The 23,367-nt window shown below is 49.5% G+C and overlaps 1 protein-coding gene across 1 annotated transcript; it reads left to right on the top strand.

The window, feature by feature from the left end:
- Window positions 1-2,356: 2,356 nt before the first annotated feature.
- On the top strand, window positions 2,357-16,905 carry LOC308530599 (cell adhesion molecule CEACAM1-like; the record flags this gene model as incomplete). The annotated part of the gene is given in 12 exon segments (XM_081107309.1): window positions 2,357-2,420; window positions 4,567-4,856; window positions 4,860-4,926; window positions 8,486-8,558; window positions 10,752-10,909; window positions 11,432-11,653; window positions 13,042-13,320; window positions 14,280-14,400; window positions 15,359-15,411; window positions 15,782-15,813; window positions 16,209-16,250; window positions 16,486-16,905. Coding segments are annotated over 12 exon segments (1,467 nt in total). The 3' UTR covers window positions 16,552-16,905.
- Between the last annotated feature and the right edge of the window lie 6,462 nt (window positions 16,906-23,367).

Genomic DNA, 23,367 nt, shown 5'->3' with positions numbered 1-23,367 from the left:
CCAAGAGACAACTCACCCATGTTCACCCAATGCGCTGAGAACCAGCAGGCTCAATGGGCCTTTGTTGGATCCTACAACCAAGTCCGGGTCTGCTGGAAGGTCCTCGGTGAGCTTTTTTAGAATCCTTCCATGAATATGGCAAGTAATGTTAACTTAAAAACATTCAACCCTGGAAAGAATTTGTGTGAGTTTATTTAAGCCAAAATGTCGAAAATTGCTGGGAAGCAGTATCTCAATGAATTAGGATAGTGCTACAGAGAATAGCGGTTTTTTCATTTATTTTTATACATTGCAATCACAGGATGGGACCTAGGTGGGTTACATGAAATCCATTGGTGAAAGATTAGAGAGGTGGGAGAAAGTAAAGTGGGGAAATCTTGGGGGCTGGATAAAAAGTAAAATGATAGACACATACTTAGATGGTGCAGGGTAGTTAATAGTTAATAGTCAACAACTAACATGATAACAATAACAGTGAAGGGATTTGTGGTATCTGTCCTGGTGCCCAGGCACATTAGGTTGTGCCCCAAGATGTCTGGAAAAAGGGAAGTTACAAGTTACTCTAACATTTCAAGGATATGTCATCATAGATGCAAAAAGACAGATAGGCCCAGTTACGGTAATGGTAGACCTTGCCAGTGAAGATACCAAACTAGGATGTAACTTCCTACCACAACTACTTTTACTTAAAGTATAATTTCAGATCATCTTTTGTGATTACTTTAGGACTCTGAGTTTGCAAGACCGCCATGCAGGCCTTCCCTGAGCTTGTCAGGTTATCATGTGGCTCCTTTCATCCACATGAGTCAGAATCTGCATTTTTAGCAGGACCTAGAGTCCCTCCCTATGCACAGGAGATGGGGAGGGGAGACCCCATCCCCACATCATGGGGTCATATTCTGGATGGGCATCCACCTTAGCTGGGCAGCTGCCAAAACAGCGTTTCTAACATGGCCCCTGGGCATTGAAATCTTTAGAAAGTTCCATTGATGATACCATACACAACGGGGTGGCATCCCTGTGACCACAATTCCTGATGTCGTCCCAGGCTTCTGCTCTGAGGATAAGAACCAAATGGGGATGAGAGAAGGCGATGGGAAGGCTACTGTGCACTCCACAGAGAGCTGTGTGAGACGCCCTGGATACATACACCCCAAGCTGCTGCTTATCCATTTGTGAGCGGTGGCATGGCACCAGGTGTTAACCTGCAGAGTTAGATGTGTTCTCAGTTCAGCAACCTCTGTTCTTGAGTTCAGCTAAGAGAAGAATTCAGAGTCAAGAACTCAAATTATAAGAGAGAGTTTATTTGGAAAGTCACAGAAGTAGAAGTGAGATGTAGCAGAAATGGGCTCAGGAAACTAGTCACTGAAGCAAAAGAAGGACCCATGAAGATAAGGACAAAGAACAGATAAAAGAGCCTTGAGGAGAGAAGGAGTGGGACAGCCACGATGTGTTCCAGAGAGAAAGAGCCACACTGGGTCCTTCTTCTTGAGGGGAGTTGTCTGGAGGTCTCAGGAAAGGAGTCCAATAAAATATTCATCAGCTTTCCAGGTGTGTCCTTTAGCGTCGAAGGTCATTAGTCAATGCAATAGATCCTGATGTCAGCTATGTCCTGACTCATCTGATTTTGCTGCTTTTCTGGGCCTGCAGCTGAAACACAACTGAGGCCTAGATGTATTTGATGCCAGTCAGAACCTCATTGTCCTGGGTGCTTAATGCTGAAGGGCTATTCTTAGATCCTCTGGTTTTTTCCCCACTAAGGGCATCTAATCCACATGGTTAACAACATGCCAGGGGAGGAAAGGTCAGGGGAGGGCCTGAACCACATGACCAGTGATATAAAAAATTACAGGGTCTAAACTGAAAAACCAGGATATGCCCAGGGAGGAAAGGTTACCCAGGGGGCAAGGTCCCAGTCCAGTTTTGCACATTGCTAGGTACCTGGGGCTTTCCATTCTGGTGACCTTCCCTACTGGCCTATTGTCCTACTCTGCTCAGGCCTAACTGCCTACTACACAAGCAGGGTGTGTGTGTGTGTGTGTGTGTGTGTGTGTGTGTGTGTGTGTGTATGGGGAGGAGTCACTGCGGAAGAAGGTAGAAGCCTCAGCAGTTACAGGGAAAGCAAATGTAGATTAAAGAAAAGGGATGCAGGAATAAGGGGAGGGCAGGGAGGAAGCTGGGTACAGACCCCACCCCTGGCCCATGTGACCAGGGAAGTGATATTGGCCCAGGAGGAGGCTCAGTGCACAGGGAGGAGGAGCAGCACATCCCACCCATCAGGACAGTGGTGCTTGTGAGCATTTCTGGAATCCAAGCTCTTCCCACAGAAGGAGGGACAGAGCAGGCAGCGGACACCATGGAGTCCTCCTCAGCCCCTGCCCACAGAGGACTTGTCCCCAGGCAGGGGCTCCTGCTGGCTGGTGAGAGGGGACAACTACCTGGTGGTGGGTGGGAGGAGGAGAGGCACAGGCTAGCTGGGGATGCCTGGGGAGCACAGGCTCTCAGAGAAAACAAGGGGGAGGGGTCAGGCTTCTATTTGGATTTGAGGGGAGAAGACAAGAGAGCAGAATAGGATGGGGGAGGGGACTCGGCAGCCGGAAAATGATGTGGAAACCATGAGGGGCAGGAAAACCTCAATAGCTGCTCATTTCCCAACTTACTCATCACTGAGAGCTGAATGCTGAAAACTTTTGATAATAAGAATTTATGTGAGGAGATAGGAAATGTAACCAGGGGCACTAAACATTGTCCTTACCACCAAGCTCAGAAATGGGCAGATACATCCCAGGAAGTGCAGAACCCTGCAACACTCACTCATTCATGCGCTGGTACTTGCAGTCTGTTGCTGGCACTGGGGTGCAACAAGATCAGACAAGCCCCTACCCCATGAAGCTCATGTGCTATGAGGAGGAGGCAGACAAGGGAAGATCTAGATGTGATGTCAGGTCCCCACAATGCCGTGCAGGGAACAGCCCAGGGACAGGCCAGAAAGTGAAGACACAGGTCTTTAGATGAGGTGATCAGGGAAGGGTCTCCCAAGGACACCCCTGAGTGTCCGCAGGGGTCTGAGGGCAGACACCTGGGTAACAGTATTCACAACAGAGGAAATACTATGGAAACTAATTGGCCAGAAGAAAAATTAGAGCTTCTAGATAATGAAATAGTAGAGAGTCTTAATTCATCTGGCCAAACATCTCATAAGGTACAAATGACAGTGAATGAAGGAGGAAAACATATAATTAGCTTTAAAAAAAAAAAAAAGTATGATAATACGTGTAAAGAGTTTTAGGTTGGCTGGAATGCTTGTTCCCCTCAGACTTTTCCTTGTCTAGTATTAGACATTTTCTCTTCCTAATCAATGTTATTGGTTTATTATTGTTACTTTTGTTCCTGGTATGTAAATGTTATATTAGATGCAGAAAATCAAAACTTGACAAACAGCAAAAAGTCTCAGGTAATGGTGGCTCAAAATGAGACATGATTCAGAATACTTTTTAACAAGGACATATAGGATCTGACTGCCTCCCATTTACCTGCCCTTTTGAATACTAATAATTTAATCTTAAATTCCATCTAAGGTTATGGTCTTGCCCCATCCCCAGTGGTCCACCCTCTTCAGCAAAACATGCTGACACTGAGACATCCTCGAATGAGCCTTCCTAGCACCCTGAGACTCGATTGTCCAACCAAAAGGTTGGTCATCAATGCATCCTTTAGATTGATTTATGATCAAAAGGGGGATTTGTGGACGAAAGGGGCCATATGCTAACCTGACAAGCTCAGGGGAGGCCTGCATGGCAATCTTGCAATCTCAGAGACCTAAAGAAACCTAAAGGATGGTCTGAAATTAAACTTTAACTAAAAAAAGTTATGGTGGGCAGTTACGTCCTAGGCTGGTATCTTCACTGACAAGGTCAACTTTACCTTAACTGAGCCTATTTATCTTTTTGCAACTATAATAACATAGCCTTGAAATGTCTGGGTAATTTGTAACTGCCCTTTTTCTGGACCCCTTGTGACACAACGAAATGTACTGGGCCCCAGACAGATACCGCAAATTCCTTCATTATTTCTGCACCCACCTAAGTATGTGTCTATCATTTTTCTTTTTATCCAACCCCAGAGATTTCCCCGCTTTGCTTTCTCCCGCCTCTCTAGTCTATCACCAATTGATTTCATGTAACCCACCTATGTCCCTTACTTTGATAGGAATGTATAAATAGAGATATAACCCGCCGTTCTCCAGAGCATCATCTCAATTCATTGACGTTCTGCTTCCTGGCATATGTTGACAGTTTCTCAAATAAATTCACAAAAATTCTTTACAATTATTAAGAGGAAAAAAAAGAAAAAACAGAGGAAATAAGGTTAGAGGTGCTGAAGTATTGGTGGCCATGATGCTGAACTTGACCACAGAAGACACACAAACACACACACACACACACACACACACACACACACTCAGACCAAGGCTGAGAGATGAAGAGAACAGCTGAAGACTGAAAGCCTCATCTCTCCTTCCCAATACAGAGCTCCAAATATTGATCAATTTCTCTTCCCTCCTAGCCTCACTCGTAACCTTCTGGAGCCTGCCCACCACTGCCCAGCTCACTATTGAATCAGTGCCACCCAATGCTGCCGAAGGGAAGGATGTGCTTCTCCGTGTCCACAACCTGCCTGGGAATCTAATCGGCTACACCTGGTACAAAGGGGAAATAGTGGACAGCAGCCGTCAAATCATATCATATGTAATAGACACTCAAACAACCATCCTCGGACCTGCAAGCAGTGGTAGAGAGACAATTTACCCCAATGGATCCCTCCTGTTCCAGAAAGTCACCCTGAAGGACACAGGATAATATAGCCTACAAGCCTTAGGGAAAGATTTACAGATCAAACGAGTAACTGGACAGCTTCATGTATACGGTGAGTGATTGCTCTCTGACCTCTGGGTTCGGGTGGGTGAACTCTACTTCACACACAGGACTGACAGCCCCTCTGCCTCGATCCCCCTCTGCATCATCTCCAAGATTGGCTTTGGGCATTTAGTGCATGACACACAGAGTGGAAAGGAACTTCCTAAGATTAGAGTTCCCTTCACAGATTCCCTCCACAGAGAGAAGTCTCATGGGAGTGACTCTGCAGAGTCTCAGTCCAGTCCATAGCCCCTCCCCATGACCATGACACTGAGAAAACCCTGCAGAGCTTGGTCACACCCTCGCCTGAGGGGACAATGAAATCCTCACAGAGAAGCTCAGCCTGGGAACCCCTCCCACACCCCTGTCCCAGGGCTCCTGACTCCAGGGAACCTGGGGAGCCTGTGTCAGGCTGGGTTTGACCTCCTGGAAGGGCTGGGTGGGAGCAGTGGCTCTACTCCTGCTCACCAACTAGGGCTCAGCCCCAAGAGACACATCAGGACAGAGACACAGCCTAGTCCTTCACCTAAGGCTGTGTCAGGAGAGCACAGATAGACACAATACCCCGTATCATTAGCTGACTCTTCTGAGGGACTTAGGAGACTCTGGAGGGAGATCAGGTCTCCAGGAAGGAACAGAGGAGAGAAGATGCTCCTGACAGCTCCTTGTCCACCAGGAGTCAGCCCAGGAATTCTCTCTCATGGAAGCAAATAATGGCAGTGGCCATTTAAGTCAGTGTCTCCTCTATACTGGGCTTGAGGTCAAGTATTCAGGGATGTTATAAGGTCAATTCACAGACAACATGGTAATCCAGAGTCCATTTACCATTTGTTCTGTTTTTATTCAGGGGAAACAGAGGCACAGTGTGATACATTAACTGAATCAGGCTCCACAGACACAGCAAGGTCCTTGTACAGCCACAGCCCATCCTCTCCCCCACCACGAGGGTCTTAGATGTCTGTGGACCCTGAGACCAGCCATTGGTTCAGTGCTTGTTCTTAGCAGTCCCCAGCTCAAGGTAGATTTTCTGGTCTGGTGATTAAGCAAATGGAGAATTAATTTTCACTCTAGAATAAAATTACCTACAATAACATTCAGAGTCACTACAGGGAATGCCCAGGCCTTCCCCTCAGGTTACGGATCCACCCCTCCCTGCACTGAACTTGAAACCACTTATATGTTTCCTGATGCGTTGGTGCCACTCCCACTAGCTATGAAGGAAAGGACTTTGCCTTCTCACTCTCCACCCTACACCTGCTACCAGCTCAGGGACCAGCACTCACTTGCTCTCTCATGAAGGAGGGAAGGAATGATGGTGAATGATGACAGAATGAGTGAATGATGCATAATCGCTAGAGAGACTTGAACCTGGATGCAGAGTCCTAAAAGGTTTTGGCCAAACCTGTTACCTGTCCCTACAGGTGCTGAGAGCCATGTCCATCTCTCTGACCACCTGTCCCTGAAGCTCCCTCAGGAGCCAAGTCCCTTGGTGACAGTGGGGCTGTTCCATTGTGGAAGGTTTTCCAGGCTACACTGCTCCTGCACTGGGGAAGCTGTGGGTTCTTGTTCCCTGGGGTCTTTGAAGTCACTTGTAATCCCCACTGCTCACCAAGGACATTTTGCCTCTGCTACTTCTCTGTCCCTTATCTGCCTCCTCCTTCACTCCAGACACACTGCCCTGCTCTGCTCTGCTTCCCCCACTGTGAAGATTGTCCTGCTAACACCTGTGTCCAGGCCAACCCTCCCGGGCAATAGGAAAGGACACAAAAATCAGTGGGAGCAGCAGCCTCGGCTCCATCATGAGCCAGTTTCCCAGGTCACCAGGAGAAAGAACTTCTGCTGGGCCCCCATCAGGGCTCTTTCCCGCCCCCAGCCCTGAGGCCAACAAGAGGAACAGGCCACTTGACAGGGACATGTAAACCATTGACTTACTCTCTATTTGACTCAACCAGGGAGTCAAAGGCAGAAGGACAGGGCTCAGTCCCCAAAGCTCACGGGTTCACTTCACCCCTGACTGGTGACTCATACCCTTGTTCTGTTGTGAGGTTCCCATTCCTCCACTGGCTCCCAAGACCTTCACAAGGTGTGCCTGGTGACCCTGCACCATCTGACTGGTTCACTGCCTGTTTCACACACGTGTGTCCTCATTGGTGAGGTGGGAACCTCTCAGACTGTGAAATCCACCAGCCACTCTCCTTTCTCTCAGACGCTGCCCAATTTGAATGAATTTGACTAAACTCCAGTTGTTTCCTAAATTCGAAACAAAAGGAAGAGCACATGCAACAGGCCCATGTAGGGGCTCCTCCCCATCTGCCTAACTGTATGTCCATAGAAACAAGGAGGGACCTTCTCCCTAACTTTACTAACATGGCACATGTCCTTCCTACCAATCAGGTGTCATCCCTCCCTTTATAGAGCAGAGACACCTGGACTCACCTCCTCCTCCCCATCCCTCCGACCACTTCTGTTCTCTTTGCAAGACTCACCTTCTCTCTATCCCAGGGAGTCCCTGATTTCAAACCCACTGTGGCATCTCCCTTTGGTCACAGAGTGGCCTGGTTGGACAGCAGAACTTGGTCTATGACCTTCGTGCTCTCTAGGCAGAAATTCCTCCAAAATCTGGCATTAGAACTTTGGGGCATGAGTGATTTTCACATATTCTTTCACAGTTTACCTCAAAATCTATCTCATAACTGCCAAACACAAATGGACCATGAGGGCCATATTTTCAGCAAGTTCATGCTCCCCTGCCTCCACAAGCCCCTCTTCTGTTCCTGCTATTGTCTGCGTGTTGAGGAAGGATCCCTGCCCTCTGCAGTGGCAGAAAGGACATTACAGACCAAGGGCAGAGAGCCTGGCTCTGCTGCCACTTCCAGCCAGCTCCCATCGTCCCTCACTCTTTTCTAAATCTTTCCTGGACTCTGCTCTGCCCTTTCTGGGGTCACTGCCTCATGTCAGTCACCAGTAAAGTCCTGGATAGATGGCCACACCGTGTGGCCCTGCAGCCTGGGTACTGAACACACCGCCAGACTTGCTTCTGGTCACCTGTGTTTTTTTTCTGCTCAGACATCCAGTTCAGGACCACACTACCCAGTCCCCTCAGGGTTTAAGGACTACGGGGTGGCCCATCATTACTCATCTCTAGGTCAACCCTGGAATGTGAGGCTTCAGTGGAAACACATCTTGACCCGGCAATGTAGGTCTGTGTAGCTGGAAGGGACTCAGCACCTGCACATTCCAGGTGGGACCCAAGGTCAGCCAGGCAGTCAGCTGGTCAGTGAGGAATTAGGACAGGTGCCGGGTGGTCTCTGACTCCCAGTCCTGCATCTCTCTGTGACCAAACCCTGATAGTTATCTGACACCTGAGAAAGTCTATGCTTTTTCTCCCAGACATAGAGCATGCAGCCTTACAATCTGTGAGCGCTCAGATCCTCATGCATTTGTTTGTCTCATGATGAACAGACCTGCCTTATTTCTTTAAGAACTCAAGTTGGCTGAGAGGCACCAATTCTGATTGAAGAAACCTTTGGAGGACTCAATGGGCAATATTCTCTCTGTTATCTGCACAGTGGAGTTCCCCAAACCCAACATCACAAGCAAAAACTCCCACCCCGAGGAGCACAAGGACCCTGTTGTGTTAACGTGTGAATCTCATACTCAGAACACCACCTACCTGTGGTTGATCAACAGTCAGAGTCTCCCGAGAGAAACTTAGATGGCGGCATAGATAAACACTGGGAAATAGTCGCTTCCCACAACATTTGAAAAATATCCCAAAGGACGTAGCAAACATCGTCCAGAACAACCAGAAGGCTGGCTGAGTGTAATTTCTACAACTAGAAGAAAAGAAAAGCACGCTGAGAGCCAGAGGAGCTGCGGAGGCTGAGTGCAGAGGTACGGCAGCGGCTCGCGTGCACGCGCGGAAAGCGGGTGGCACCTGAGGACGCGGCTGTCTTTTTGAATCACAAGCTCCCGACTGCTCTGAACTCCGGTTCTGGGAAGTCTCTGGGGACCCAGGACTCATACGGGGAGAGGCTGCTCTGTCAGGCGGCAGCGGGCAAACTTGAGGGCGGATTTCCCTCAGAGGTACTTGCAGCCGTTACCGGGACACTGAGACGCACGACTCCGGGCGCGGAGAATCAGCCATTGCTTCTTTCTCCGCCATTTGACTCCCTGAGACCCCGCCCCACCCAGGCTGCAGCAGAGGCTTTTGCATGTCAATGTACCTAACTACAGCCCAGCCAAGCAGACCTGGAACTTCCAAGAGAAGGCCCAAGGCCCCACAGCGGCTTGCATTGCTTCACAGCTGAGCCTCTTCGTGGCTCCTCCGGCTGTGTGGCCTCAGGCAGGGGCTGAATTAGCACCTCCTTAGATCCAGGAGCCACTGTACCCAGTGGTCAGAGGGGGACCATTCTCCCACTTCAGACACAGCTGCTTCCCACAGCCAATTGGCCTGGAGGTCAATTCCTCCCAGTGATCCTACAACAAACAAGGTACCAAGAGTGCACCAAGAGTGTCCACCCCAGGTAACTGGGGAGGCTGAGCCACTGGGCCCTACAGGACACCTGGTGCGCAGGGCCACTCTATCAACACAGGGAAGCAGCCAAAATGCGGAGACAAAGAAACAGGTCACAATTGGCAGAAACGGAGGAGGGCAGACGACTGGACATAGAGTTCAAGGCCACGTTTATAAGGTTTGTCAAGAATTTTATGGAAACCGCTGATAAATTTAATGAATCCCTCAAGGAGTATAGTGAGACCATGGAGGACATGAAAAAGGACCAACTAGAAATTAAGCATACACTGACTGAAATAAAGAATAATTTACAGAGATCCAACAGCAGACAAGAGGATCCCAAGAATCAAGTCAAAGATTTGAAATACAAAGAAACAAAAAATACCCAACCGAAAAAGAAAAAAGAAAAGAGATTCCAAAAATATGAAGATAGTGTAAGGAACCTCTGGGACAACTTCAAGCGTACCAACATCAGAATTATAGGGGTACCAGAAGGAGAGAGAGGGCAAGATATTGAAAACCTTTTTGAAGAAATAATGACAGAAAACTTCCCCCACCTGGTGAAAGAAATGGACTTACAAGTCCAGGAAGCGCAGAGAACCCCAAACAAAAGGAATCCAAAGAGGACCACACCAAGACACATCATAATTAAAATGCCAAGAGCAAAAGATAAAGAGAGAATCTTAAAAGCAGCAAGAGAAAGACAGTCAGTTACCTACAAGGGAGTACCCATCCGACTGTCAGCTGATTTCTCAACAGAAACCATGCAGGCCAGAAGAGAGTGGCAAGAAATATTCAAAGAGATGAATAGCAAGAACCTGCAACCAAGATTACTTTATCCAGCAAAGCTATCATTCAGAATGGAAGGTCAGATAAAAGCTTCACGGATAAGAAAAAGCTAAAGGAGTTCATCACCACCAAACCAGCATTATATGAAATGCTGAAAGGTATTCTTTAAGAAGAGGAAGAAAAAAAGGAACTCTTACCATTTGCCACAGCATCGATGGAACTGGAGAGCGGATAAATACCACAAGATCTCACTTATTTGTGGAATATAATGAACAACATAAACTGATGAACAAGGACTGATCCAGAGACGGAGAGGCTTTGATTGGACTGTCGGGCCTTGGAGGGAAGGTAGGGGAGGGTGGGGGCAAGGGGGAAGGATCAACCAAAGGACTTATATGCAAGCATATAGGCCTAACCAATGGACACGGACAACGGGGGGGTGAGGGGATGAGCGGGGGGGGGGGGGGGGGTAGAGGGTACACATATGTAATATCTTAATCAATAAAAAAATATTAAAAAAAAAAAAACAGTCAGAGTCTCCCATCCAGTGCCAGGCTACAGCTGTCCAAGGACAACAGGACTCTCACTTTACTCCCTGTCACAAGGAAAGACACAGGACCCTATGAGTGTGAAACCCGGAACCCCGTGAGTGCCAGCCGCAGTGATCCATTCACCCTGAATGTTGTCTGTGAGTAACTTCTGTCCCTGCTTAGGCCAGGCCCCCATAACGAATTCACACTGCCAGAGGCCAGGCCCCCATAACGAATTCACACTGCCAGAGGCCAGGCTACATCCGTCCTTCTCAGGTCTACGTACACAGACCCACACTCTGAACACCGAGGGTGGACATGAGTTCCTGTCCCAGGCACAACTGACAAGGCTCGGCCTTGAGCCAAGACTAGGAGGGAATGGGATACTCCTGTTTGGAAAGGCTCAAGGTTAACAAGTTTTCATGGGACAAACAGGTTAATGTTTCAGACTCAGGCTCAGTGAACACAGGGGGCTATGGGTGGGACATTTTACACTTGATCTTAGCCAACAGACCAAGAAGCGATGGGTGAGACATATTAAAACAAGGCTCTGACCCATTTCAGAGGGAGAGTGTGGCCCTTACACAGACCAGACCTTCCCCTTCCCTCTGATTACATCATGTGTGGCTTTGTTCTCTTTGCTCCAGATGGCCCGGACACCCCCACCATTTCCCCCTCAGACTCCCATTACCTACGTGGGACGAACCTCAATCTCTCCTGCCAGGCAGCCTCTCACCTGCCAGCACAGTATTCTTGTCTTATCAATGGGAGTTACCAGCACCCCACACAGGAGCTCTTTCTCACCAACATCACTGTACATGACAGTGGATCCGATACCTGCCTCGCCTATAACTCTGTCTCTGGTCTCCATAAGACCATAATCAAGACTATCACAGTCTATGGTAAGTGCCTATTGGACCATCGGCACCAGGCTGTGGGGTGAAGGTCTGTATGGTTTTCAGAACAGAGCCTGGCGGGTGTTGTCTCCCATCCTGTGGCCATGGACACAAGCAAACCACAGTCTTCCCCTGAGCCCTCCCACTACATCTCTGTAGACTCTCCTCCCTTGCTCTTCTGATTTCTCATGGAAGAGCTGGGCTGCAGCCTAGGAACGTGAGGAGGGGGTTCTCTCAGCCCCAGAAAGAGTCAAGTGGTAGATGGAAGGGGCTTCCCAGAGCGGAAAACAAACATCCTCAAGGTCAAGCTGCTTCTTCTGTCACTAACACTTTCCTTCTGTCACCTCCTGTCTGCTACCTGCTCCATGTGCTACAAGGAACATACAAGGCTTGGAACAAGTTCACCTCTTTTTCCCCAAACTAAAGGAGGAAACCACCTCTGAGGAGGGATGGGCAGGACAAACCCCTGCTCCCTGCTCTGCTCCAGGCTCACCTGGTGGCTGTGGTGGGACAGGGGTCCATGGTGAAGGTGCATGGGTTGCCTGTCCTCCGACTCGCGAAATCATGTCACCCATCAACACCATGGCCTCCCTCAGACCAGGCTGCATGGAAATGGGGAGAGAGTGAGTCACAGGGGAGACCCCTCTGAGCTGTGTCCTGACTCTGAAGTCACCAGCTGTACAACACGGTGTGACACAAGCCTATGTGACACTCCTATGGAGCGCAGTGAATGGTGGTGCTTACTTGACAAGTAGGTAGACTCATGGGACATTAGGAGCATGTTTTGTAGTTTACTGAAGACGCTAAGCGTACCAGCCTGATGTTAAAATGGCCTACTTCTCTCTAGGGACTTCCTTCACCCTGATATTCAAACCAAAGGCCAGGAAGTGAAAGTCCTATTCACAATGAGAAATCTTTTAGATTGAAACTTCTGCAGGTCCAAAGGCCATGAAGACTTGCTGGACTATATTCTCTAATAAATTATTTAACAAAAGAGAAATGCCTTCCCATCTCTATGTATAGCCACTATACTCAAGAGGGGGTGTGAGTATGTAGAAAGTTAGAGAAAGGTCGGGGAAAGAATCACACAAAAGTCAATGGGTGGAAAATGCCACCTGGTGATGAAGATGCTGAACACACACTATAAGGCACCTGGTGCTAATACCTCAGATAACCAGGGAGACAGGCCAGGGGTCATCCTGAGGTGATCTGAAGGGCAGAGGGGAGGTATAGACCTCTCCTTAAAGACTGTAACCTGAACAAAGGTCCTCACCGTGCAGAGGTCAGGGTCCTCCACTGGTGACCTTTACAGAGATCACTGTGGCCTGTGATTGGCTGACATCTCTGAGGAAGGAGCCCACTCGCAGTCAGTCACCTCCTCTGTTTCTCCACAGAGCCCGTGGGGAAGCCCTCCATTCGAGCCAGCAATGCCACAGTCACAGAGCATAAGGACGCCGTGGTCCTGACCTGCCTCACAAATGACAGGGGGATCTCCATCCCGCGGCTCTTCAATAACCAGAATCTCCTGTTCACGGACAGGATGAAGCTGTCCCGGGACAACAGCACCCTCACCATAGACCCCACCAGGAGGGAGGACAATGGGGATTATCGGTGTGAGGTCTTCAATTCCGTCAGTTCCAGCAAAAGTGAACCCCTCAGGTTGGATGTGCAATGTAAGTGACTCTCCACCTCTCTGACTTGCTCTTTGTATATTTCACGGGTAGGGGGTGAGATGGATGAAAGCCTTGAGGAGGTGGGAGCCTCCTTCAGAGCCTATAGAGCACATGGGTACGGACCCCAGTATTAGACTAATCTTGTCATTGTCTCAGTTCTATGAGTCTAAGCTGTCTGACCACGGGGAAGGCTCTCACCCACCTGAGCCTCAGTTTCCTCATCTCTAAACTGGAATAAAACAGCTGGACCTAAACACCGTTGTTAGGATAATTCTTGTGAGGTTAATGAGTTAAAGCCCTCAGCCAGGGTGATGCTCAGTCAGGACTCAGTCAGTGTACCAATTATTATTGTTATTTTTATAAACGCTGTTGTCACTAGCTGTGAAGTCAAGCAGAACTTGGTGAAAATGTCATTTATCACTCACCGGTTCTGTGACTCCAGAAATTTATTAAGCACCTCCCATCCCTGATTCTGTTTGTGCTCATGGGGGAAACACCCCTGTCCCTGGTGGGGGTGGAAGGATCAGATGACATGAAAGTAGAGTATTTCCCACCTTACTGGACCATTGAAAACACTCAGCACATTCTTATTACTCATAAGCTGTGAGTTGACAGGTAAGATGCCCGCTAAAACTGTCCAAAGTAATGGAAAAGAAGAAATGGGGGTAAGAGACAGAATATGTGAGGGAAAGAGGAGTTAAGAGGAAAATTACCAGGACATGGGAATGGTGGGTGTGAGAGTGTGTGCAAAGGTAGAGCCAATGGAAGGTTTCAAATGTGTAAAACAGAGAATGATGCAACCACCAGAAGTGGGGTGTCAGGAGGACTGACACTCCCAAACAGCACAGACTAGGTGGCAGTTCCTTCCTCCCTCACCAGGCCTCCCCCTGCAAGGCTCCTCCTGGTTTCCCCTGAGTGGACTTGGGCCTTCACCCCTCCCCCTTTCCTTCTCCTTTCAGCAGAACAAAAGGACACAGGCTACTCTGTGGGGACCATCATTGGCAGCGTGATCGGGGTCCTCGTCATGGTGGCTCTGGGGGCCTCCCTGGGCTATTTCCTGTACCTCAGGAGGACTAGGAGGTACCATGGCATTTCCTTCACCCTCACCCTAATCCGGCCCCCTGACCCAGGCTGACCCCCAGCAGAGCCCAGGCCAACAGGAAAATGACCTCGACCTCAGAGGGTTCTGGCCGGCTCCCTGTGGCCTCCAGCTTCCCCATGGATGCCCCTAACTCCCTCCATCCAGCTCCTCTCTCACCAGCTGCTGACCAGGGTGGTTTCCTCAACAACTTCCTCACCTATAAATGAGGCACAATTAAGCAACTGTGCCCTCAGGACTGTCCTGGTTCCCTCCACACACCTGCAGCTGTGCCGGCAGGTAGTAAGTGCTCAGTAAGGCACCTCCTGTTGCTTATCTAAGTCCACCCTCCCAGGTGAGGGGTGGGGCTGCCTCAGGATCTGAAAGTCATCCTGGCCAAGGCCACACAGCTGAGGGTGGAAGAGCCTGGACAGGCTGGGTGGGGTCAAATGCCACCAGGAGGCCATTGTGGTAACCACAATCCTGATGTGTGAGAAGGGAGGACAGCAGAGCCTGTGGTGTGGATTTTGCCTCTGGTTCAGGTGGATGGAGACAGGAAAGGCCATGGTCACAGTGTAGCTCAATAGGCCTGTGGGGCGGGTCTGGCCACAGCAGGCACCACACTCATCCAGATGCTACATGAGAGGCTGGCACTGCTGACCCCTGAGGCCTTGACTTTTCCACTAGGTCAGACCCTCAGGTGGACTTCTGTCCTGGGTCTTCAGTCACTTCTCTGGTAATTCCTCCCAGACCCCCATCTGCCTGAGGGTCCTTTCCCTGTGGGCCCAGGTCAGCTGTGGATCCTTAAGGCCTTGCGTCAGTTCCCCTCTCCTGGGTCCATCTCCCCTAATCAGTGGAGAGAGGCCTCCACTCTCTGCTGGGAAAGGAGACCCTCCTTGCCCCCTGTTGTGACACCAAACCTCCCCTGCGCCCCTCACAAGTAAGTCTGACCTTTCCCAGGGCCAGTGACCCACATGGCCTCCGAGAGCACCCGCCTCCAGCAGCCACCCCTGGTGAGTGTCTGTTCAGCCTGGAGCCCCTGGGTCTGCCCCACAGTGTCCACCCCTGGGTCTGCCCCACAGTGTCCACCCCTTGTCCCTCAGGCCCTGACCTTTCCCTGGGCTTCAAGGGTATTCTCATCACCACTCTGCACAGGGGACCCCTATCGCCAGTCAACCCTGACCTATAGGCTGTGTCATGTGTCACCACCGCTCCCTCACTGGACCCTGAAATGGCCAGAGGATCTTGCCCTGGGAGATGACCTTTCACCCCTGGCTCTTGGGAGCTAAAGAACCACCCCCTCCTGGGAGAACAGGCCAAAGCTTCCCCACTCCACCCCCCCCCATCCCCCCGGCTGTTAACTACTCCTGTCTCTGCTTCCAGGTCAGGGTCCCTCTGGAACCTCTGCCTTCCCGGTAAGTCCATCTCCTCCCTGTTCCCTCACCCAGGGCCTCAGTGACCCAGGCTCAGGACAGGGGCACCGTCCAATCTCGAAACACAGCATAGACCCCTTCCCCAGAACAGCCAGCACAAGGAGATCCCTCCCCTGGCCTAGTGGGGCCCTCACATCAGAGGTGAACCAGGCAGGGACAGAGTCTGAGTGGAACCCTGGAGTCCAGCATGGCGCACAATGGGCACTATGAACATCAATCATGGGTCCCAACTAACAAGGGTGAGGGGGTGCAGTGAGGGCGGAATTGGGGTGCTGGGCTACAGGTATGAAGACAGCTGCTGAGGAGGCAGAGCTGTCAGTCCTGCGGAAAAAACCCTCCCTCCCTGTCCTCTAATGCCCTCTCTCCCCCCTGCACAGTGCCCCCTACCCGACCCCAAGACAACAGGCCCCATCTACGAGGTGAGTGTGAATTATGATCGTTCTGGCCTGCAGGTCTCAGGGGGCCCAGGAGCTGCCCCCAGTCCAGCCCTGGCTGTGCTTCCAGGCTCAGGAAAGGGCAGAAAAAGTGACAACAGAGGGTGGGGGGAGGGAGGTGCCCGGGGACAGACACCCCAGCACAGTCAGCCCCATAGAACCCCACAGCACTGGTTCTGAGGAGGCTGCAGGGCTCAGAGCTCGCTTCTTTCGTTAACAGGAATTACTCAACCCAAACACAGAGGTGTACTGCCGCATCGTCCCCAGAGCAGACGTGGCTTCTTAGTTCTTCCAGGACCTGAGACCCCAGACCCTGTGGATGGGGCCTGTGCCAGAGAACCAGCTCTGAGCATCATGCTAAGCGAAAGAAGCCAGTGGGAGAAAGATAAACAGCACATGAACTCACTCATTGTGGAATATAATGAACAACATAAACTGATGAACAAAAATAGAGCCAGGGGCGGGAAATATTTTAGAATATAATAGTAGTCCTCCTGTTATTGGCAGATTTTTAATATTTCCTACAATGTTTGTGATATCATACTATGTTATACAGTTTTGATATGCTTATACTTAAAATCCTGTTTTATGAAATATTAATGCTTATTGCATGTAATATTATATTAAGATCATTTTTCTTAAATAATTATTGCATTTAATATTATTATATTTAAAATAGTTTTCTTAGAGATAAAAAAAATAACGTAAAATGCTGTAAGGGATTGCTGAGAAGAAACAGAGAGAAAAATCTAGCCATACAGAATTAAAATTGCTATAAATAAGTACCTCTCAATAATAACCCTAAATGTAAATGGATTAAATACGCCGATTAAAAGGCTTGGGGTAGCTGAATGGATACAAAAATATGACCAAACTATATGCTGTCTACAAGAGACCCACCTCAAAACAAAAGACACACACAGGAAGAAAATAAAGGGATGGAAAATTTTTTTCCATGCAAATGGGAGAGAAAAAAAAAGCTGGAGGAATTATACTCATATCTGACAAAATAGACTTCAAAACGAAGGCCATCACAAGAGACAACAAAGGTCACTACATTATACTAAAGGGATCGATCCAACAAGAGGATATAACCCTGGTAAACATATATGCACCCAACATAGCTGCACCTCAATATATAACAAATCTTCTAGAGGACTTTAATGGAGAGATTGACAACAATACAGTCATAGTAGGGGACTTTAAAACCCCTATGACTTCACTGGACAGATCTTCCAGGCAAAAATATAAAAAAGAAACAGAGACTCTAAAGGACACACTATATCAGATGGATTTGACATTTATAGAACATTTCATCCCAACAAAGCAGAATGTACATTCTTCTCAACTGCACATGGAACATTCACAAAGATAGGCCACATGTTAGGGCACAAAACAAGTCTCTACAAGGTCAAGGAGATTGAAATCATATCAAGCATCTTCTCAGATCACAGTGGAATGAAATTAGAAATCAACTACAGTAAATATACCCCAAAACATTCAAACACCTGGAAGCTAAATAGCATGTTATTAAACACTGAATGGGTTACCAATGAGATCAAGAAAGAAATAAAAAAAACTTCCTGGAAACAAATGAAAATGAACACAAAACAACCCAAAATCTCTGGGACACAGCAAAAGCAGTCCTAAGAGGGAAGTTCATAGCACTACAGGCATACCACAAAAAAAAAACAAGAAAAATCAACAGTAAACTATTTAACCCTACAACTTAAAGAACTAGAAAGAGAACTACAAGAAAACCCCAAAGTAAGTAGAAGGAAGGAAATAATAAACAGTAGAGCAGAAATAAACACCATAGAGACTAAAAAACAATACAAAATACCAATGAAATGAAGGGCTGGTTCTTTGAGAGGATAACAAAACTGATAAACCATTAGCCATACTCATCAAGAAAAAAAGAGAGAGGACCCAAATATTGAGTTACAACTACCTTCTTCTCTATCTCCAAGAAAATATCCATGAGCTCTCTGTTAAATTCCCAAGGCACACACTACCAGCATCAAAATTAGCAGGAAATTCCAACATTTCCTTGGTGCACCCCACCCAGCACCTGCCCCCACATGTCCACTTGCAGGCTCACAGGGTGATAACAATTGTCCCTGCATCTCTCCTTTGTTCAGCTGCTGCCACCTCCTGGCAGGTGATGGTAATCAGGACATGGACCCTGAGAGCCTGGTCCCACAGCTCACCAGGAAGGAAGGATTGGGCCTCCACACTGGTGGGGTCAGGGACAGCAATGACCATTCTTCAGCCCTGGGGGAGACTGGGCAATTAGGAAGACAGAGCTGCCTGAGTGCAAGGGGGACAAAGAGTTGATGCAGGACTGAATGAGGAAGGACTGAGGCCTCAGCTGGGAGCCCTGAAGGGGAGGTAATGGAATGTTCGAAGGGAAAAGGCTGGATTCTGCACGGGAAACGCTCTGGCGCACTGACTCAGCTGCAGCCACTAAGCAGGCTGTGTGCCTCCTGCTGGCCCTCATCTCACAGCTCCCACCTCCAGGGATAAGGCTCTCTCCTCACGTCCACCTGCCCGCCCTCACCTGGGCGCCTTCATGGTCCACTCTACATGAAGGGGTTCTGGGTCCCTGTCCTGCACAGCCGGAGAGGAAGGAGAGGCTGCATTCCCCACAGACAGCCCAGCAATGGTGTCCTGAGGGTGCAGGAGGGCAGGGAGGTCCTCACACTCCCACTTCCTGGGACCTGATCTGAAGTTGATAGCGAAGCCCTACACCACCTGCTCTCTCAGGTGCTCAGAGAACCTCCCTCACCACCCTGAGCAGACCTCCACCTTGACTGCCATCATCATCAACCAACAGCATTTGGATACTTTCTTTTTAATGGTGGTCAGATGCTTGCCAGCTCTAAGGGAAAATGTGACTGACTTTCTAAGACCAATAGCACATCTCTCCTCATTCTTCAATAGGAAGGTTCTTGAAATACCCAGGAGGACCCACCACCCACTGAGGAAGGCCCAGTCTGAAATATTTCACAGCAGCCCAACCAAGACCCATGTGCACAGATGCTAAGTGGCAGGGCCTTCAGAGCCACAGGCTCATGACCATTGTCCACTCTTACCACCCCTTGTGCAGGAACATCTGGGCCCTGGGTGTCTATCCTATATTACCCACTGCCCTGAACCATCTCCCTCTAAAATGACTTAGGCCCGGGGGATGGTTCCTGGTCACCAGTCCATGCTGTCACAACCCAATGTGAGGGGCTCCCCTGGGGACCCTGATGTCTGAAGCAGAAGCTACACCTTGAACAAATCTAAAGAGTATTTGAAGGGTGGGGGCTGTTGCAGGAAAAACACTTGCATTTACTTGTCTCAGGTGATGGGAAAGGTCCCCAGGAGCTCAAGGAGGAGTGTGGGTGCCCTCTAGTGGCTTGTTCCTGCTAGAAGAGGAGAGAAAGGGACAGCAGAGTTGTGAGATTGGGGCAGAAATTGGACAGAGGGCACATTCAGGTTCAGAAGGAGGCATACTTAGAGGTGATGACTGATGGCTGCCTTAGATCACCGGCTGGAAACTGGGTTGTGAAAGGGTGTGCCCACAAATCAGAATGACACCAGTGGGTTCTACTGCAAAATCAGGTGGGGGAAATTCTGTAGACACTGAGAAGAGAAAATACATCATAAAAAATCTATATGCTATATGACAGCCTACTCTGATGTTCTTACCATCTCATGCATCTTAGTAGTAAAGACAGTCATTTCTATCCTTAGGAAGAAAGGTCTTATTAAGAGGAAAACTATATCATAGGAATTTGTCTATATTTTCAAAATCATACACTGTGACATCATAAGTTAAAAATGAATTTATGCCCCCAAAATGGACAGTGTCAAGTCTTATTCCCAGCACCTGTGGGCTGACAACTCCTGTCCAAATACCTTGGCCCCTCTCTGAACTGCAGGACCTATAATGTTCCCTCGTTAAAGGGTTGGGTATGGGCCTTTGTAGTGTCCTCACCATTCATCCCTCCACCTCTCAGACTCTGGGCAGAATCTGCTTTTCACTATTGGGTGTGGTACCTAAATTACAGACCTCTATTTCTGTCCTTCCTCCATCCCAACATGTGACAGGTGCCTTCTGCAGGTAATTTTGAGGGGAAAGTTCTCAAAAACTGTTGCCTTGGCCCACCTTGAACAGACCTCCACCTTCAGCGCCATCATCATTAACCAGAAGCATCTAGACACTTTCTTTTCAATGGTGGTCAGATGGTTTCCAGGCAAAATGTGAGTCTCTCTGCACAGGAATGAGTAACAAATGGACAGAGGGAAATGGCATTAGAACGCAGAAGGTGACCTATATGAACCCTTAAAATCACAGGAGAGTCCACATAAAGTCCACATTCTTGAACTAAAACATGGATCATGGGTGGCTTTCACCATTTCCTAAGACCTAAACTCCAAAAAGTGTAATGGATGATAAACTAAAAAAATTAAACCTGCATCACAGTTACTGATAAATGGAAAATGGTTATTGGCTTTCCTCTAAAGAATATTCCAGGGCATGTTTTCATTTTACAATGATGTAAGAGTTCCTTCTACCAAGAGGCTAGCTACATTTTTTAAAAACAATTTTTATTGTTGACAGTACAGATGTCCCCCACTTCGCCCTTTCTCTCCTTCCACCGGCCCCCACCCCTCCACAGGCCTTCACCCCATTATTGCCTGTGTCCATGGGCCATGCATATATGGTTTTTGGTTAATCTCTTCCTGTTGCCCCCACTCCCTCCCCTCTGAGATCTGGTCCATGTATCCATGCCTCTGCACCTATATTGTTTGTCAGTAGGAATTATTACCCTTTAGTCCTTTAAATCTGAAAAGCAAAAGTAGAGGAGACTTCTGGGCACTCACCCAGATCCCACCACCTCCCACCAGCAGAAGGATGAAGTAACTGCTAAGCTCCCCTGGCCCTCAAGACAGAGGTGCGCCCTGTGTGCTGTCCCAAGCCCTGATGTCCCTGCATCCACCGGCACTGATTGATGGGTCTGGCCTGAGGCTGGAAGCGCCCAGCCCCTCTTTATGGTTCAGTCGGGGCCTTCGGGCCAGTGCACAGATAGCGGGAAGCTCTGGAAACCAAATCACTGCATGAAAGCACTCACAGGTCTCTCAGCTCTAAGGGCAGCTCCTGGGTGCTCCCCGGTGCACTTGAGGCCACATGCCACCCACCATGATAGGAGCTGCCAGTCCCCACAGGTGGTGGTTACTCAGACCTGGAGGCCCTTTCCAATGAGGCAGCTCTGATCCCAGCACCTGCCTCAGACATCCAGAGGGTTACTGAGGCCTGTAATTTGGTCACTTGTCACTTTGAGTCCCTGGACCTTGTGCCATAGAGGCCGTGCTGAGCAAGTCTGAGGAGGAGGGAACCTGCAGTGAGAGCAGGAGGCAGAACCAGGGCACTGGCATCTAAGATAACCCCTGATGAAAGGTGGGAAGGTCCAGTCCTTGTGCCCAGGGAGGGACTGTGAACAGAAGCCTCACTCCAGTGACAATGTCAGTGAGGATGAGACAGAAGCCATATGGATACCCAGCTCTGCCTGTCTGCACCCTCACATTGCTTCACAGACACCATTAAGTAAATGATGAAAACCACACAAGTAAAGCCTGAGACCTGCCCTCTTATCCTACCACCTGTGACATCTGTGATCAGAGAATGTTCCCTTGAAGGCCAGGGACTGGTTGTCAGCATGGGAGGAGGCCAGCAAGTGCCCTTGTTTGTCCCAAAAATGGAGGGCAGGGGTCTCCTAACAGTGAGAGATCAGACCCCCATTCATTCCTCCAAAATCACAGCCCTCCCCACCTCTACCTGGTGAGTGACATCTCATCTCCCCAGGCTGGGTCTTGGTGACAGCCTGTGTCCTTCCTCTTCTCAGTGACACCTGATCTGGCACAAATTCTGGACTCTGGACCCAGGTGGAGTTACTACCATGGGAGGAAGGAGCCCACCTTTACCTCAAAGGAAGTCAGGGGGCAAATCCCTGTCCCCCAAGGCCCTGATCTGTGGGATCACCTGGCTGTGTCTCTGAAAACATCTCACCAGCCCGTGGTGTCCAGGGCAACTTTCCGCACAGGATGGGACAGGAGAACCCAGCGTCTGGGGTGCTTCCCCCTCAGAGTGGCAGGGGGTACCAGAAGGGCCTCCTATGCCCTAAGAGAGGGACCCTTAGGGTCCCCTGGCTGAGTCTCCACGTGGAGCTGCTCCAGATCCTGGGCCAGTGGGGAGGCCTAGAGCAGATGACAGTCAGGGACACAGGTGACTTTGATGCACTGCCCAGTGCTGTGATGGGGACACACAGGGCATCCTGGGCATCAGAGCCCCAGGCCAGCACCCTCTCCTGGAAGCCCCACAGGAGCCATCACCAGGCCCTTCCTTGAAACCTCAGGGACAGGGAGTTCCTCCTGGGTGGGTAGTTCTCCTGACACTGGATCCAGAGTCCTTTAAACAACCACCACCCTCTCCCTGCACTCACCCTGTCCTGGGTGAAGTCGGGCAGCCTGGGACACACAGTGACTGGCCACTCAGCCTGGAGGTCAGAGCCCACCCCTGCCAGGGCTCAGGGTCAGCTCCCACCCTCTGGAGCCTGGTCAGCATCCCTGATGCAGCCACAGGTCACCTTATGCCCTCCAGGGGGCGACATTGGAACACACAAACAATAGGAAATTAACAGAGGAACCTGGCTTTGATTAAGATGGGAAAGGAGCCTGATTTCCATATCACAGACCCTTCTGGGCCCCTCCCATGTGTCCGCTTTGTCCCACAGGCTCCTTCTAGGGGACTAGGAGCACCTGCTCTCTCAGGGACCTTGTGCAGCTCCCCACTCCCTGCCTTGTACCACCATGGGGAAGGCAGAGGGACCACAAGCAAGTTCCTCAGGCAGAGTACACAGGCTGCCCCAAGGGTCAGGGAGCACATGGACTGGCTTAGCCCACAGACAGGGAGAGGAAAGATTTCCCTAAAATCATGGCCCTCAATAGCTAGGGAGCTCACAGCCACATGACCACCCACCACAGTCCCCTCTTCCCAGGACACGCAGGACCCCTCCCCCCCCACCCCGCCCACACACACACACACACACACACA

This window comes from Myotis nattereri (genome assembly GCF_964212035.1).
Source record: "Myotis nattereri genome assembly, chromosome: 15".
Classification (NCBI taxonomy): Eukaryota; Metazoa; Chordata; class Mammalia; order Chiroptera; family Vespertilionidae; genus Myotis; species Myotis nattereri.
Note: the sequence above shows the minus strand (reverse complement) of the source record. Positions and strands in the feature narration are given on the sequence as shown.